This window comes from Triticum aestivum, chromosome 4A (genome assembly GCF_018294505.1).
Source record: "Triticum aestivum cultivar Chinese Spring chromosome 4A, IWGSC CS RefSeq v2.1, whole genome shotgun sequence".
NCBI classification, from domain to species: Eukaryota; Viridiplantae; Streptophyta; class Magnoliopsida; order Poales; family Poaceae; genus Triticum; species Triticum aestivum.
Genome location: NC_057803.1, coordinates 161,773,171 through 161,785,944, shown reverse-complemented (window position 1 = coordinate 161,785,944; position 12,774 = coordinate 161,773,171). Strand labels below are relative to the sequence as shown.

The following is a 12,774-nucleotide window of genomic DNA, read 5'->3' as shown; positions in this document are numbered from 1 at the left end:
TTGTTGTGTGGATCATTCATACCCTTCTACGGTCGTCCTGCTAGTGCGTGACTTTTGCAAGACTTATCAGTAGCTGGTTAAAAACATACTCCCTCCGATTCTTTTTTGTCTGCGCCTAAGAGCAGACCCGGATACCAAGAGGTGGGCTCGCTGCATGCTATATGGACAGAAATGCCCCTCTGCGCATGCGCGTGGACGGGAGGAGCAAAGCAGCAATAAATGCCCCCATGCAACCCATTGGCTCTCCGCCCGCATTCTCCTCTCTCTGCATGTTGCATGGCTGTCTATCTCTCTCTCTCACACGACGTGCATGCCGTGACGCTGGCCTATGAGCAGCTCGAGTAGAGATAGCAATCTTCTCTTCAAAAGAGATGTGATCTTCCACAGATTTTTGCTTCGATCAAAACTGTATAGCGCCAACAATTCAAGTTCCCTCCTAAACGCAACACAGCACAATTTCACTTCCCTCCTAAACAAGCAGAGCGCCATGAAGTAGCCTCGAAAATTTGCTTCGAAAATTAGCTTACCGGCCGCCAGCGCCATGGATTTGCAGTTCCCTCCAAAACCAAAAAATCATGTCTATAAATCAAGCTCCATGGAAAGACCAGCCTACACACCTCTCCTTAGTCCGTATGCTTTTCCCTGCATCAGCACGAGCATGCAATGGATCACCTCGACCTCAACTCCGCCATTAACTGGAACGAGGTTGAAGAACACTATGATGGCAATGCTGAAGACATGCATTACGTGTATGTGTTCGAGGAGAGCGATGACGGTATGGATCGAGTTTTTCCCTTTGATCTTATGCCGTTTTATCTTCCCTTCTTGATCTGTTGCCCACGTTTAAATTTCAGAAGACGCTGCTGCGGAGCATGCCCATGGCGACGAACGCGGCGTGCACGACGCCAGTGCCCCAGGCGGAAGCGGAAGCGGAAGCGGTGGTCCGAGCCCTGCTGACCGCGTGCACGGTGCCGATGCCCCATGCGGAAGCGGAAGCGGTGGTCCGAGCCCTGCGGACGGCGTGCACAGCGCGGACACCCCAGGCGGAAGCGGGGGTAGTGATCCGAGCCGTGCCGACGTCGGCGGCGGCCGCGAGAACAGCGCGCGCGGTCGCAGCTGCCTAGGCTTGACCGGGCGTGGCCGTGGGAGCTCCGTACGCAGCAGCTCTGGACGTGAGCTCGCCGTACGTGGCGGCGCCGGCCGTCGGAGCGCCGTGCGCGGCGGCTCTGGACGCGAGCTCGCCATACGCGGCGGCTCTGGACGCGAGCTGGCCGTACGCACGAACTGCAGCCACGCCGACGCGGCAGGTGGCAGTTCTAACAGCATGGACGCCAGCGTCGATGGACGAGGCCGAGGTCGTGTAAGATTGGGCCTCGCCGGCCGCGGGAGAGCTCGTCCTGGGACGATCCAATGGAACCCGGAGCATCCTGTCGGTGTAGGACGAGGCCATGGAAGAGGTGCACCACACCCACTGGGCCGTGGACTCATGAAACTCCGGCAGATAAATTTTCATGAACTCACGCTTTGTCGTTTCATCCGGCACAGAGAATTGCTCCGGCAGTGGCAAAGATTCTTCCTCCGGCATCGAGTCAGGAGCATAAAGAAGAGATGCATCAATGTCGCCGGCCTCTTCACCCTCCGTGCCGGCCAGCAACTCCTCGTCGTTTGTCGTCTCGTTGCTGCTTTCTGGGTCAACTTTGCCATTGTCCACGAGCGCGCGCAACTGGTCATTGCCGTCTCCTGCCACTATCTTGACAGCGCCGTGCATGCTGTCGTCGCGCTCCAGTGCGTGCACGCTGCTGTCTGCGAGCAAGCGTCCCCATCGCGCACACCTTGGGCAGTTTGTGTTGCCTCGTCCATGGCCACCACACAAAGAGCACGGGAAGCCAGGTGTGTAACCGTAACAGTTGGACATTAGATCTGCATCATCGGAAAATGATGCACTCACCTCCGGCGAGTGTACTTTTGCATGCATGCCGCCGTCGCTGGCGACGCCCTCCGCAAACGCATGGCCTCCCGAAGCGAGCGCCGGGAGGACGACGTCGCCCTCCTCCGCGACCACCTGGACGCCGAGCGGGTGGATGACGCCGTCCGCGAGCGCGCCATCGCCCTGTTGGATGCCGCCCTCCACGGACACGCCGTGAGGCAGCTGGAGGACGCCGTCCGCGAGCGCGCAATCGCCCTGCAGGACGCCGCCCTCCACGGACACGCCGTGAGGCAGCTGGAGGACGCCGTCCGCGAGTGCGCAATCGCCCTGCAGGACGCCGCCTGTCGTGGGAACGCCGTCGCGCGAGTGGTCGACGCCGTTCTTGAGTGCTCCGTCGTCCTTCTGGACGGCGCCCTCTGCGGGAATGCCGTAGTGCGGATGGACGTCGCCGTCGTCAAGCGCGCCGTCGTCCGGGGCGCTGCAGTCAGCGAGCATGCTGTCCTCCGCAAGCAGGCTATCAAGCACGAGCTCGCTGTCTTCTACAGGCTGGCTGTCTTCCCACAAGTAGCTAGACTCCATGAGGTTGAGCTTGAGAGGGAGGAGAAGAAGATGGAGTAGAAGGCGAGTAGATAGGAGGAGGACGCATGCGTGCTGGCGTACTGTACGAGGAAGAAAAAGGAGGCGAGCTAGCTGGCTTAATTAATGCGAGAGAAGGAGGCGAAGCGAAGGAGGAGGGGTATTCCAGGAAAGAATGGGTGGCTGAACCGAACGCGCAGACCATTCCGGATTTTTCGGGAAAAAGTTATACGCAGACTAAATGGGATCGGAGGGAGTACTAGTGAATTGTGTCTTGATGTTCATAAATATCGACCTGGAGATCCGGTTTGTGGCTTCCCAGGACGATGATGCTCTGAAAACCTCTTAAGTTTATTTTTTTGGAAAACCTTTAAGTTTATCTAGGTTATCTGCATTATATGCTGATATAGCCTTCCTGTGGTTGGGATGGCCCGTTAGGGATAGCCTGACTGTTCATTCTGATCATGCATCGTCGGTTTATGTTTTTCCTTGTAGCTGGTAGCCTGTTAGGAAGACATTGTGGTTTCTTTAATGAAAATCAGAGAGGGAGCTCTCTTTATCACAAAAAAAAAAAAAACCTAAAAGGTAATCTCAAAGGGGAGATGGCAAGCATGCACGATATAAAAAAACAAGCATATACTGTAAAAGAGAACACAGTTGCCGGCCATCAGCAGTCACCAACTGACAGTCCATATATTGGTACCATATAAAAACATGATTACATTTCACCTAATAATGCCAAATGCCTTCTCTGCTGATGAGGGCCAACACAACCACAAACAGAAACAATTTTCCCTCACCACAAATACCTCTGAGACTATGACCACTTGTTGGAGATTATGAAACAAAAGAGGAGCTATACCCAAACCAAACCAACCATGATGTCAAGCTGTCAGTCGTCAAGCTGAAAAACCAACTGCAGTAGCCATAAGCAAAAGCAGCTAAACCCCACCAACACAAACAGAGATGTTAAACTAACATGTCACAACACCCAGAAAATGAAAATAAATTAGTTGCTCCTTAACTCAGTTTTGTTGAGATGCCCTGCTCAATATGTTCTGCTCCCTTCAGCTCAAGAGAACCATCACCTATAATCTCAGATGACGAACCCCCCGCCACATTTAGTTTGATGTGCACCGAGCCAACCTTAACAACACCAGTTGGAGCCTCGTTAACAATGCCTTTTGCTTGCCCATCCATATGGCTAGTTGATAAGCCTTCTGTTTTCTTGAGCAATGTAGCCTTGACATCCTTCGTTATCCCAGATGCACCGCCTTTCATGCGATCTGATGGGTCGTGACCACCAGACTCCTGAGAAAGACCTTTTCGTCCAGAACTATTGGGTTCAGTTGAGCTTATAACAGGTTGTGATTCACGGTCACTATAAACTTTTCCATTAGATTTTACCAGTTCGCTCAAGCCAGCATGTTCCCTTCCAGCATTTTCTGGTGACACAGAAACGGAACAGCCCTCATTCTGTTCATGATGAATATCATCTAAGCTATGCCGTTCTGTTTTTACATGTTCAGGTTGCTCAACAGGTGACACTGCATCCTTTTTCAGTACTTGTGTAACCACTCCATCTTTCGTTTGGCTTGTCTTGTCAGGTTGCTCACAAGCACCACTATCCTCTCCAGTTTTCCCTGGATGTGGATCTTTGCTGCTAATGCCTTCACCTACTTCAGAAGGTTCACCCTCCACAACAACACTCCTTTTAGCAACAAGTGCTGGAACATAAGTAAGTCCACCAAAACTTCTGCCCAAACTTCTGCGCTTCTGTTCTAGCATTGCTTTCTGCCTCCCTTCATAGAAAGGGAAGTCATCAAGAATCGATGTCGTCATTGGACTACTCTTAAATAGCTTTAGCATGTTTATTCCCGACTTATAAGGCATCTAAGGAGAAGAAATGAACGTCATCAGTACACAGTATATAATCTCTTGTGATCAATCCTGGCACTTCAACAAAAATTACCTCTTGTGTATCTCGGCTGTTGGTAACAGGCTTGTTCTCGTTGTTCTCTAATATGATGTGTCGAAAGGTGGAATTCGGCACATCCTTTACTAGATGCCACTTCAGTGGGAAGCTCCCAGACCACTTATCTTGCTGCCAGAAATCCATGTCTTTGTGAAAATCCACAGGGCCGACCATTTCAGCAACACCACAAAACTGCCCGCTTGTATTAACCTACAGAGAGTGTTGGTATGTCAAACCCATACATAAAGAAAAAACGGAAAAGAAAACAATAACACATCAAAACTCACCGAAAAGAACAGAAATATTGGACACTTCCGTTGACTCCCTTTTGCTTCTGAGTAGGCAGCATCCAGCCTTCTGTTGCCATTGGGTGTGCTGGACCACACATTATATTTGATACTCTTATGCACGTCATCCTCACTGTAAGATTTAATGACAAAAAACTTGGCATCTGGATGATCACAAGGGAAGTCGGCCTTATTATATTGGTCAGGATGTATCACAATGTTTTTCACTGCACTGCTTGACACTGCTTTGGATTGGGCACCTTCACCCACCATGGCAGCCACTGGCACAACTTCTGTCCTGTCTGTAATTTGTCCATTGTCCCCAGAGCTCCCCATACCTGAAGCAGCCTGAAAATTCTGGAGAAAAAAAAAACAGTCTTCATCAGATTTCCATCCTTGGTGACAGTTTTGGACGCATAATACTTTGTTTTAAGAGATATTTGGATTTTGGGCACATGATACTTTGAACAGTTAGCAATGGTTGATGATTGAAGCGAAATACACAGCAGTTGACAGCACAGTTTTTTTTTTGAAACCAGGCAAAAGATTTGCCATTTTCATTAAATAAGAGAGGAGGTTCAGACATATGTCGCAACGCGACCAAAAGAAAAGACTACTCTCGCAACATAAGACTACTCAAATGCTTGGCCCCCGCCAAAGTCCACATGTGGGCCTCTTCTTTAATTCTCGTGACGATAATTGTGGTCGGAGTCGCGGCGTTGCGAAAAATTCTGGCATTTCGTTCTTTCCATATCTCCCATGAGACAAGCATCATAACAGAGGCAAGAGCCTTTCTGTTATGATCCGCGTTGCTCACCGCCTTTTGCCACCAAGATCGAACAGAAACTTCATTTCGCCAAATCATTGGTGAGCAGTCATGTATTCCCAGCCAAATGGTAATCTCGTTCCAAACTCTATTCGTGAATCTACACTGAAATAGTAGGTGGGCAGCAGACTCTTGAACTTGCTTGCAAAGGGGGCAAAGGTTGCAATTGGGCCATCCCCGTCGAGACAAGCGATCGGCCGTCCAGACTCGGTTCTGGAGAACTAGCCAAGCAAAGAACTTGCATTTGGGAGGAGCCCACATCTTCCAGATCATGGAAGTATTGGTACTGTAGGTGAGTCCCGCAAATTGCGCCAAGTAAGCCGAGGACGTCGTGTACTCTCTGTTGGTTGTGAATTTCCACGAAATAGTATCTTGTCTATCTTGGCTTAGGGTGACACCGGCAACCATCTCCCAGAGGTTGGCGAACTCCTGCAAGTGCGTCAAGGTGAGGCCCTGTGCGGTGTTGATCTGATGGATCCAGAAATTGTTGTCCAAAGCCTTGCTAACCACACAGTTCTTCCTTTTTGAAATCTCAAAGATTTTAGGCGCGACATCTTTGGGTCGAAGACCATTCAGCCAAGAGGATTCCCAGAAATTAGCCTTGTTGCCATCACCAATGGTCACCGTCGTGGCCGCCGCAAAGAGATCTTTATCCTTGTCAGAGCAAGGTGTTCCCATCCGAGCCCACGGTTTTGGCGGGTCTGCCCACTCAAACCACAACCAACGGAGGCGTAGAGCAGTAGCAAATTTTTCCAGGTTGAGCACACCTAGACCCCCATGAACTTTGGGCTTGCAAACTAGATCCCAGTTCACCTTGCACTTGCCTCCCGTCACCTTATCACATCCTGCCCAGAGATAGGCACGTCTGAGACTATCAATCTTTTTCCTCACTTCAACAGGAAGGTCCAGCGGGGTGAGGTGATATATCGCAATCGCCGTAAGCACAGCCTTGACCAGGACGATGCGCCCTGGGGCAGCCACATGAACGGCCGACCAGGGCGGGAGCTTGGCAGCCACCTTATCTTCTAGATATTGGAAGTGGATGCGCTTTAGTCTTGCAACCGAGAGCGGTAGGCCAAGATATCTCATGGGAAAGGTGGCCCGGACCGCCGGGAAGGCCTGGAGAATGCCATCCAAATCGATGTTGGCACAACGGATGGGAGCCACATGACTTTTGTTATAGTTGGTGACCAGACCGGTAACTTCACCAAATGAGCCGAGCGTGGATGCCAAGAACTGGATATCCTCCTTGATAGGAGCAACAAAGATGGCCGCATCATCTGCATACAGGGAAGCCCGGGTGGGATTACCTCGGAGGGGGTGTAGTTTGCCTTGCTCAGTCGCCTTAGCTAGGATGTGATGGAGCGGGTCAATGGCCAAGACAAAGAGGAGGGGGGATAGGGGGTCCCCCTGCCTAAGTCCACATCCGTGCAAAATGGGGTCCCCAGGCACCCCATTTAGAAGAACTCTGGATGATGCCGTGGATAAAAGGGCGGATATCCAGTCTCGAAAGCGTGGATAAAAGGGGGTTGACAGCACAGTGAACTCTATGTAAGAATAGTATCATAAGACAGCAAATAATTTTCGCATAAAAGGTAAATTTCTGAAAACTGCAATAACTCTTACTACTAACCTACACAAAATCATATTTTAAGAAACAATTTCAAAGAACCACACTTACTCCTGCAAACTGTTTAAGGAAACCACACTTCCATCAGTTTCCAGTAGACCTCACTAGTCACTACGTCGAGATACAACCCTTGCTAGCCCCATTTTGCTGGCATGGAGGCAGATGCCACAGAGGCCAGCACTAGTGCCTGGCCTCGCGAATACGCGACCAAGTGGCGGATTTTATATCATGTTACCAGCCAGCACTGCTTTGGCACTCTGCTGGCTACGTGGCATATAAGTCTACCCAGAAAAGCAGGGACAGCAATGGTTCTGTCTGTATAGTGGGCCCAACATGACAGGCCTATGGGAATAGATAAACATGGTTCTGGCTCCGTGGCATGTTTATTGCACCATTTTGCAAAGTAAGACTGGTCCTTCGAAAATGTTTCTTAAAATGTGGTTCTTTTGTAGTCTAGCAAGGGTTCATGCAGTTCTCGGAAATGCACTCTATTCACAAAGTAACTAAACGCAATAAAATATGATAGGGAATATATATTTTTTCCTTTCAGTAGTCAGTGCTGCAGTACTTAAAATTACATCCCAAGAGAACGGATTCCCATAAACAGGGCAATATGAACATTAACATATAGGAATGCAATTATTCTCAGCACCAACGCGCTCAAAGAAGCATGTATAAACTGTAGAAGATGAAAAACAGAAGTATGCAGAATTAAAAAATGCATATTTTCCTTTTGGGGGCATAAGGTGCAACTCTTCAACTGTAAATATTCAAGTTTGGTCACAATACCTTGTCAGTATCAACCAGAACTGTCAAATGTGAGGTTGAAGGCTTGTCATGCCTCGCCACATTAGCACCTGGCAGATCAGAAGGTTTATTCGTGCTTTGATTCTGGTAAGCATGATGGGAGGAACCAATAGCTGGACTTGCAGAAGAGACAGTCCGAGAAGCCATTGTATTTCCAGACATTTGATGTGTATCTTTTATGCTAGTATTAACAGGCCTACTAGCAACAGATGTGCCAGTACTGAATACAGGAGGCTCCAAAGAAACTGCTGAGCTCAAATCTGTGGTGGGCTGGAGATATACTGGGAAGTAACCAGATGGCGAGCCAGGAGGCTGATATGGATTAGTGAAATACTGTTGACTTCCTACAACTGAGCCATCAACTCCCATGAACATGCCAGGCATATAGGAAGTGTACTGATCTTGTGAAGAATAAGAAAATTCATAGCCAGGTGTGCAATACACATAAGGAAGATTGTCGTTCTACATAAACAGAAATAAATAGTCGTCAAGAAATATATACAATAATACTGTAGTATACAGTATTAATAACAATAACAACCAAAGTGTTACATATGCACTTACCGTCAGTTGGAGATATTGACCATCTACCCCCCAATAATTAGTGTTTTCACTCCATCCAACAGGTGGCTCAAATCCTATCCAAAGTAGAAAACAGAAAAGTTATGCATGATGACCACCAAAATAAATAAACATAAAAGGAGTTTAACAGGAACTAGAGGAACACATACCTGCATAGTAAGCATATCCGTTGGTAGCTGGATAAGAAAGACCCTGGTCATATATGTATTCCACCGGCAAATCGTTACCTGTGTTATACACAACTCTAGAAGGGAGAGACGAAGAACCCATGGCTGAATTTGTACCAAAGCCAGACATCTGAAACCACAGAAACACTGCCACTAAATAGGGGCTACCAATATTTCCAAATACTCGCAAGGCACGAGAATTTCAGCCAAAAGATAGTTCTGCCATGCAAACAACTTACAGATGATGCCTTCTTTATTGATAGAAAACACAAATATATTGTAAATGTATCTAACTTAAACTGGATGAAACACATCATTTGCAATCTTACTGCAGTTGGAGACAGCCCATACTCTAAAATCATTTCTGTGCTCCAAAACGCGTTCAAAATTAATACAGTTAGTTGTTTTAAATTGTCAAAGAGAACAAGACAGCTACACATGGCCATGACTGGTTAGTAAAGAGGTAGCACCATCCCCTCACACCTAGATCCAAATCCTAGCATTCACCCAGGTGCTACCTGCTCCTTAAGTAAAGATATGACTCATGGCCGAAATGATCAAGTGCAACATCACACATCAATTTGCTGGAAAATTTATGCCAAGGGATATGATTACCATGTATGTTTGCAATTCACACGTTTTCCCTTTCCGGATCAGAATCACCAAAGTTTAATTTCACAATATGATAAATGCCTCTGGCAACTCTGAAAAAAGGTAAATAACAGAGCAGTCTCAGTATTAACTACAAGAAAAACTAACTGAAAGTAAAGCTGCAGCAAAAAAAAGTTTCATGGTAAGAGAGGACATAGGTGTTTTATGTCAGTTCGACAGGTTAGCCAACTGATCTGAGGTAAAATTCAAGAACAATAAGGCTAGTTAGCAAAATAAATCCTAATGCCACCCCCCAAACACATGTAACATGGCAAATACTCCACGTTCTTGAATTGTGAGGTAGAGACATAAAGCAATCAAAACCAACAAGCAGTATCGATTCTTGCACAAGCTACTCTTTTAGCATCAAAGCACCAATAAAGACCTAAACCAACAATACAGTTTAAGCATAAGTTCCACACGGAGCCAACCACACAACTCCGCGACTTGCAAGCTAATCTTAGGAAACAATAGCAAAGAATTGGAGACAGATATTCCTAGAAAAGCAGCAACTTTCAGCATAACAGCTTCACAGCACTTACAGCCCGCATGACAATTTAAGCATAGGTTCTGAGTGGAACAAATCTGATACAATCAGGGCCAATATACTAACCATAGACCATTTTTTTCAGAAACAAAAAAGAGTGGTTCTAGCATCCATGTCAAAACGTCCATGCTCAAAGAAGCACCGAATATTGATCAACCATTTAATCACCACTTACATTTCCCTAATTAACAGCAAGCATGGGTTATCTTGCTTCAAGCAGCAGATTGCTTTTCGTGCAAATGACTGCAGAGCAAATCAGAAAACTTTAGCAAATATTGCAGCCAATGGTGCAGACTGCAGAGTGAAAACAGATGACTTTAATCGCAACACGTCAATGCAAAACACCCTTAGTATTACCCGTGTAATCCAGCCAGTTGAGAAACCAAAAACAAAACAAGCACTTTTTACAAGAATTATGTGCAAACCTTCAAGTTTGATTACGTTGACATAACACAATTTGGTTTGAAGTTCAAAGCTCAAAGGGTGGTGTGATATACCACAGACTCCATCATTTGAGGAATGGAAGAAAAATATAATGTGCTGGGCCTGGTATGTTTTCAATATTAATTGTTGTCTGATCACATCCTTTTATTACCAAAATCAAGGAAAAATTCAGCAATCAGCATTAGCAGCCAAGTAGGCAATTCTAATATAAATGGTTTCTGCAACTTGGCACTATTTAGCACATCATATCCACCCAAAATCTAAGAAGATTCCACGTCTCCTCTATAGTATACAAAGCAGCAAGCAAATCGACAGTCAACCTGGGAATTCGATCAAGAATGCTTCTGGAGACAAGTTTTATGCATATAAGAGGCACTTGCAGGTACCTAAGAGGCAGCTCACAACAAGAAACACCAATTCTGTATCAATTACGAATTCATTCGCAAAAACAAACAAAAATTAGGAATTCCAGTGACATAACACCTAATTCAGGTTCGACGCACCAAAATTGGGAGATGCGAGCCGACAACCGCCATATCCACGCATATATACCAACCAAAAAACCCAGTACTCCACCGTATCCATACATGCAGTGCATTCGGATAATCCCCGAAGCGGGACGGCCTTCGCATAGCACTACGGCAACATACCGGCAGGGAAGAAAGGAATACCTAGAAAACCCAGAGGAAAAATGGCGGAGCCAATCAATCAAGCCGCGGCGAGCAGGCTCGAGGCGGCGACGACGGAGACTCCAAACATGGCGGGGCGGGGAGAGGCGAGGGACCCAGGCTCCCGCGCAGCGAACCTAGTAGACGGCTGGAGCAAGCATGGTGGCGCAGAGGTTGGGTAGGGGAGGGGAGGGGAGGAGAGGCGAGGTCCGCGAGGAAGAGGAAAAAGGTGAAGGGGGGAAAAGAAAGGAGAGCGAGCAAAATGTATTTTTCTGAGATGGTAACGAGATGAGGTGGCCGGCTTATGTTGTGACATGGCCAGATGGGTCCGCGTCGCGGTGCACGGGGATGCCGCGCTTTTTCTTCTCATCTATCTAGTTTGTGCGCTTCCTTTCTTGGTGGGAAAGAAAGAAGCAAAGGCCACTTTCAGTTCACAGGGCAGTTGTGATGTTTTACCAAGTCTATGCTTCTAAGAAAATCAAATCATTAACCCTAAAAATCTCAAAATAATCATTAGCCCTAAAAATGATGAAATCATTAACTTTTAGATTTTTAATATTTTGGTAGATGATAAGAGCTTGTGTGAAGCGCTGCATTAGTTTGTGTGGACTTCACTCGTGTTAAAACATTTTTATACAAAATTTGTGTAATCATTGCATGTAGAGTACCCCCGCTTTGATCGGACGGACGCGAAGCGTGTCCTCCCATTTTTCATTGACGATTAGGGCAAACTCCCCCCTTCATGCTTCATTAATGAGCCAGTGGATTCGCCTCCCTTATGTCTGCCGTTGCGGCGGTCGATCGCGAGGAGGAGATTTTTGGTTCTTTCGCTACGACTAGTACTTTAGATTACCTCCCCTCCCACCAACCACCTCCTTTCTCCCCCGCCGGCAACCACTCCAGCACCGGCGTCCACTCCCCCTTGACGATGATCACTCCGGTCGCCAGCGCCTACCCACTCACCGCAGCTGACCTCTATGGTCCCTGCGGTCATGGCGTTTGGCTCTACTAGCCCGGCGTTGGTGTTCACGAGGCCGCAGCCAGTGGTTTCGGGGCTGGGGCTGTCGGAGTTGCCTGGATCTGCTAGCTCCTCCCCGGGTGGGCGCGAGGCGTCCCCGGTCCGGCTGCTGGCCCAACAGCGCCATGGAGGAAGCCAGGTCCCTCGCGCAAGGTGCTATGTCACAAGAGGAAGGCGCTTCAGAAATAGGCGGAAGTGGGCAGATCGCGGCCGTGCTCACTGTCGTCTCAGGAAAGGGGAGAGATTCCGTTGGACCTGTTCGGCCTCTGCTTCAGGTGCTTCCGGGAAGGGCATCACAAGGACGACTGCACGTTCAAGCCGATGTGCATTCGATGTGGTCTTGAGGGTCATATCTCCTCGGATTGCAAGCGGTCGCGAACCCCAAGGTCAGAGGAGGAGTCATACGTCCATTATGCATCATGTTTTTATGTTGATATTTATTACGTTACGGACTGTTATTTCATTTTATAATATAATTTTTATGCCTTTTCTCTTTTTTTGCAAGTTTCACATGAAGAGGGAGATTGCCGACAGCTGGAATTCTGGACCGGAAAGGGCTATATCGGAGTCACTTTTTCGGAGCAACTCCAAATGAGCTGAAAATTGACAGAGAATTATTTTGGAATATATCAAAATTATTGGCGAAAGAAATACTAGAGGGGGACCCAC

At 47.6% G+C, this 12,774-nt stretch overlaps 1 protein-coding gene across 2 annotated transcripts; it reads right to left on the bottom strand.

Annotated features, from left to right (window-relative positions):
- Positions 1-3,124: 3,124 nt before the first annotated feature.
- LOC123085703 (YTH domain-containing protein ECT4) lies at positions 3,125-11,373 on the bottom strand. Of its 2 annotated transcripts, XM_044507387.1 has the most exons (9): positions 11,091-11,347; positions 10,151-10,218; positions 9,393-9,481; positions 8,760-8,907; positions 8,593-8,666; positions 8,011-8,490; positions 4,766-5,122; positions 4,476-4,688; positions 3,125-4,396 (listed from the first exon to the last, which is right to left on the bottom strand). In XM_044507387.1, exons 3-9 carry the CDS (start codon positions 9,393-9,395, stop codon positions 3,524-3,526), a joined length of 2,148 nt encoding a protein of 715 aa, XP_044363322.1. In that variant the 5' UTR covers positions 9,396-9,481; positions 10,151-10,218; positions 11,091-11,347; the 3' UTR covers positions 3,125-3,523. The 2 variants fall into 2 exon arrangements, with proteins under 2 accessions (XP_044363322.1, XP_044363321.1); XM_044507386.1 differs by lacking the exon at positions 10,151-10,218 and having other exon boundaries at positions 11,091-11,373.
- Positions 11,374-12,774: the final 1,401 nt, after the last annotated feature.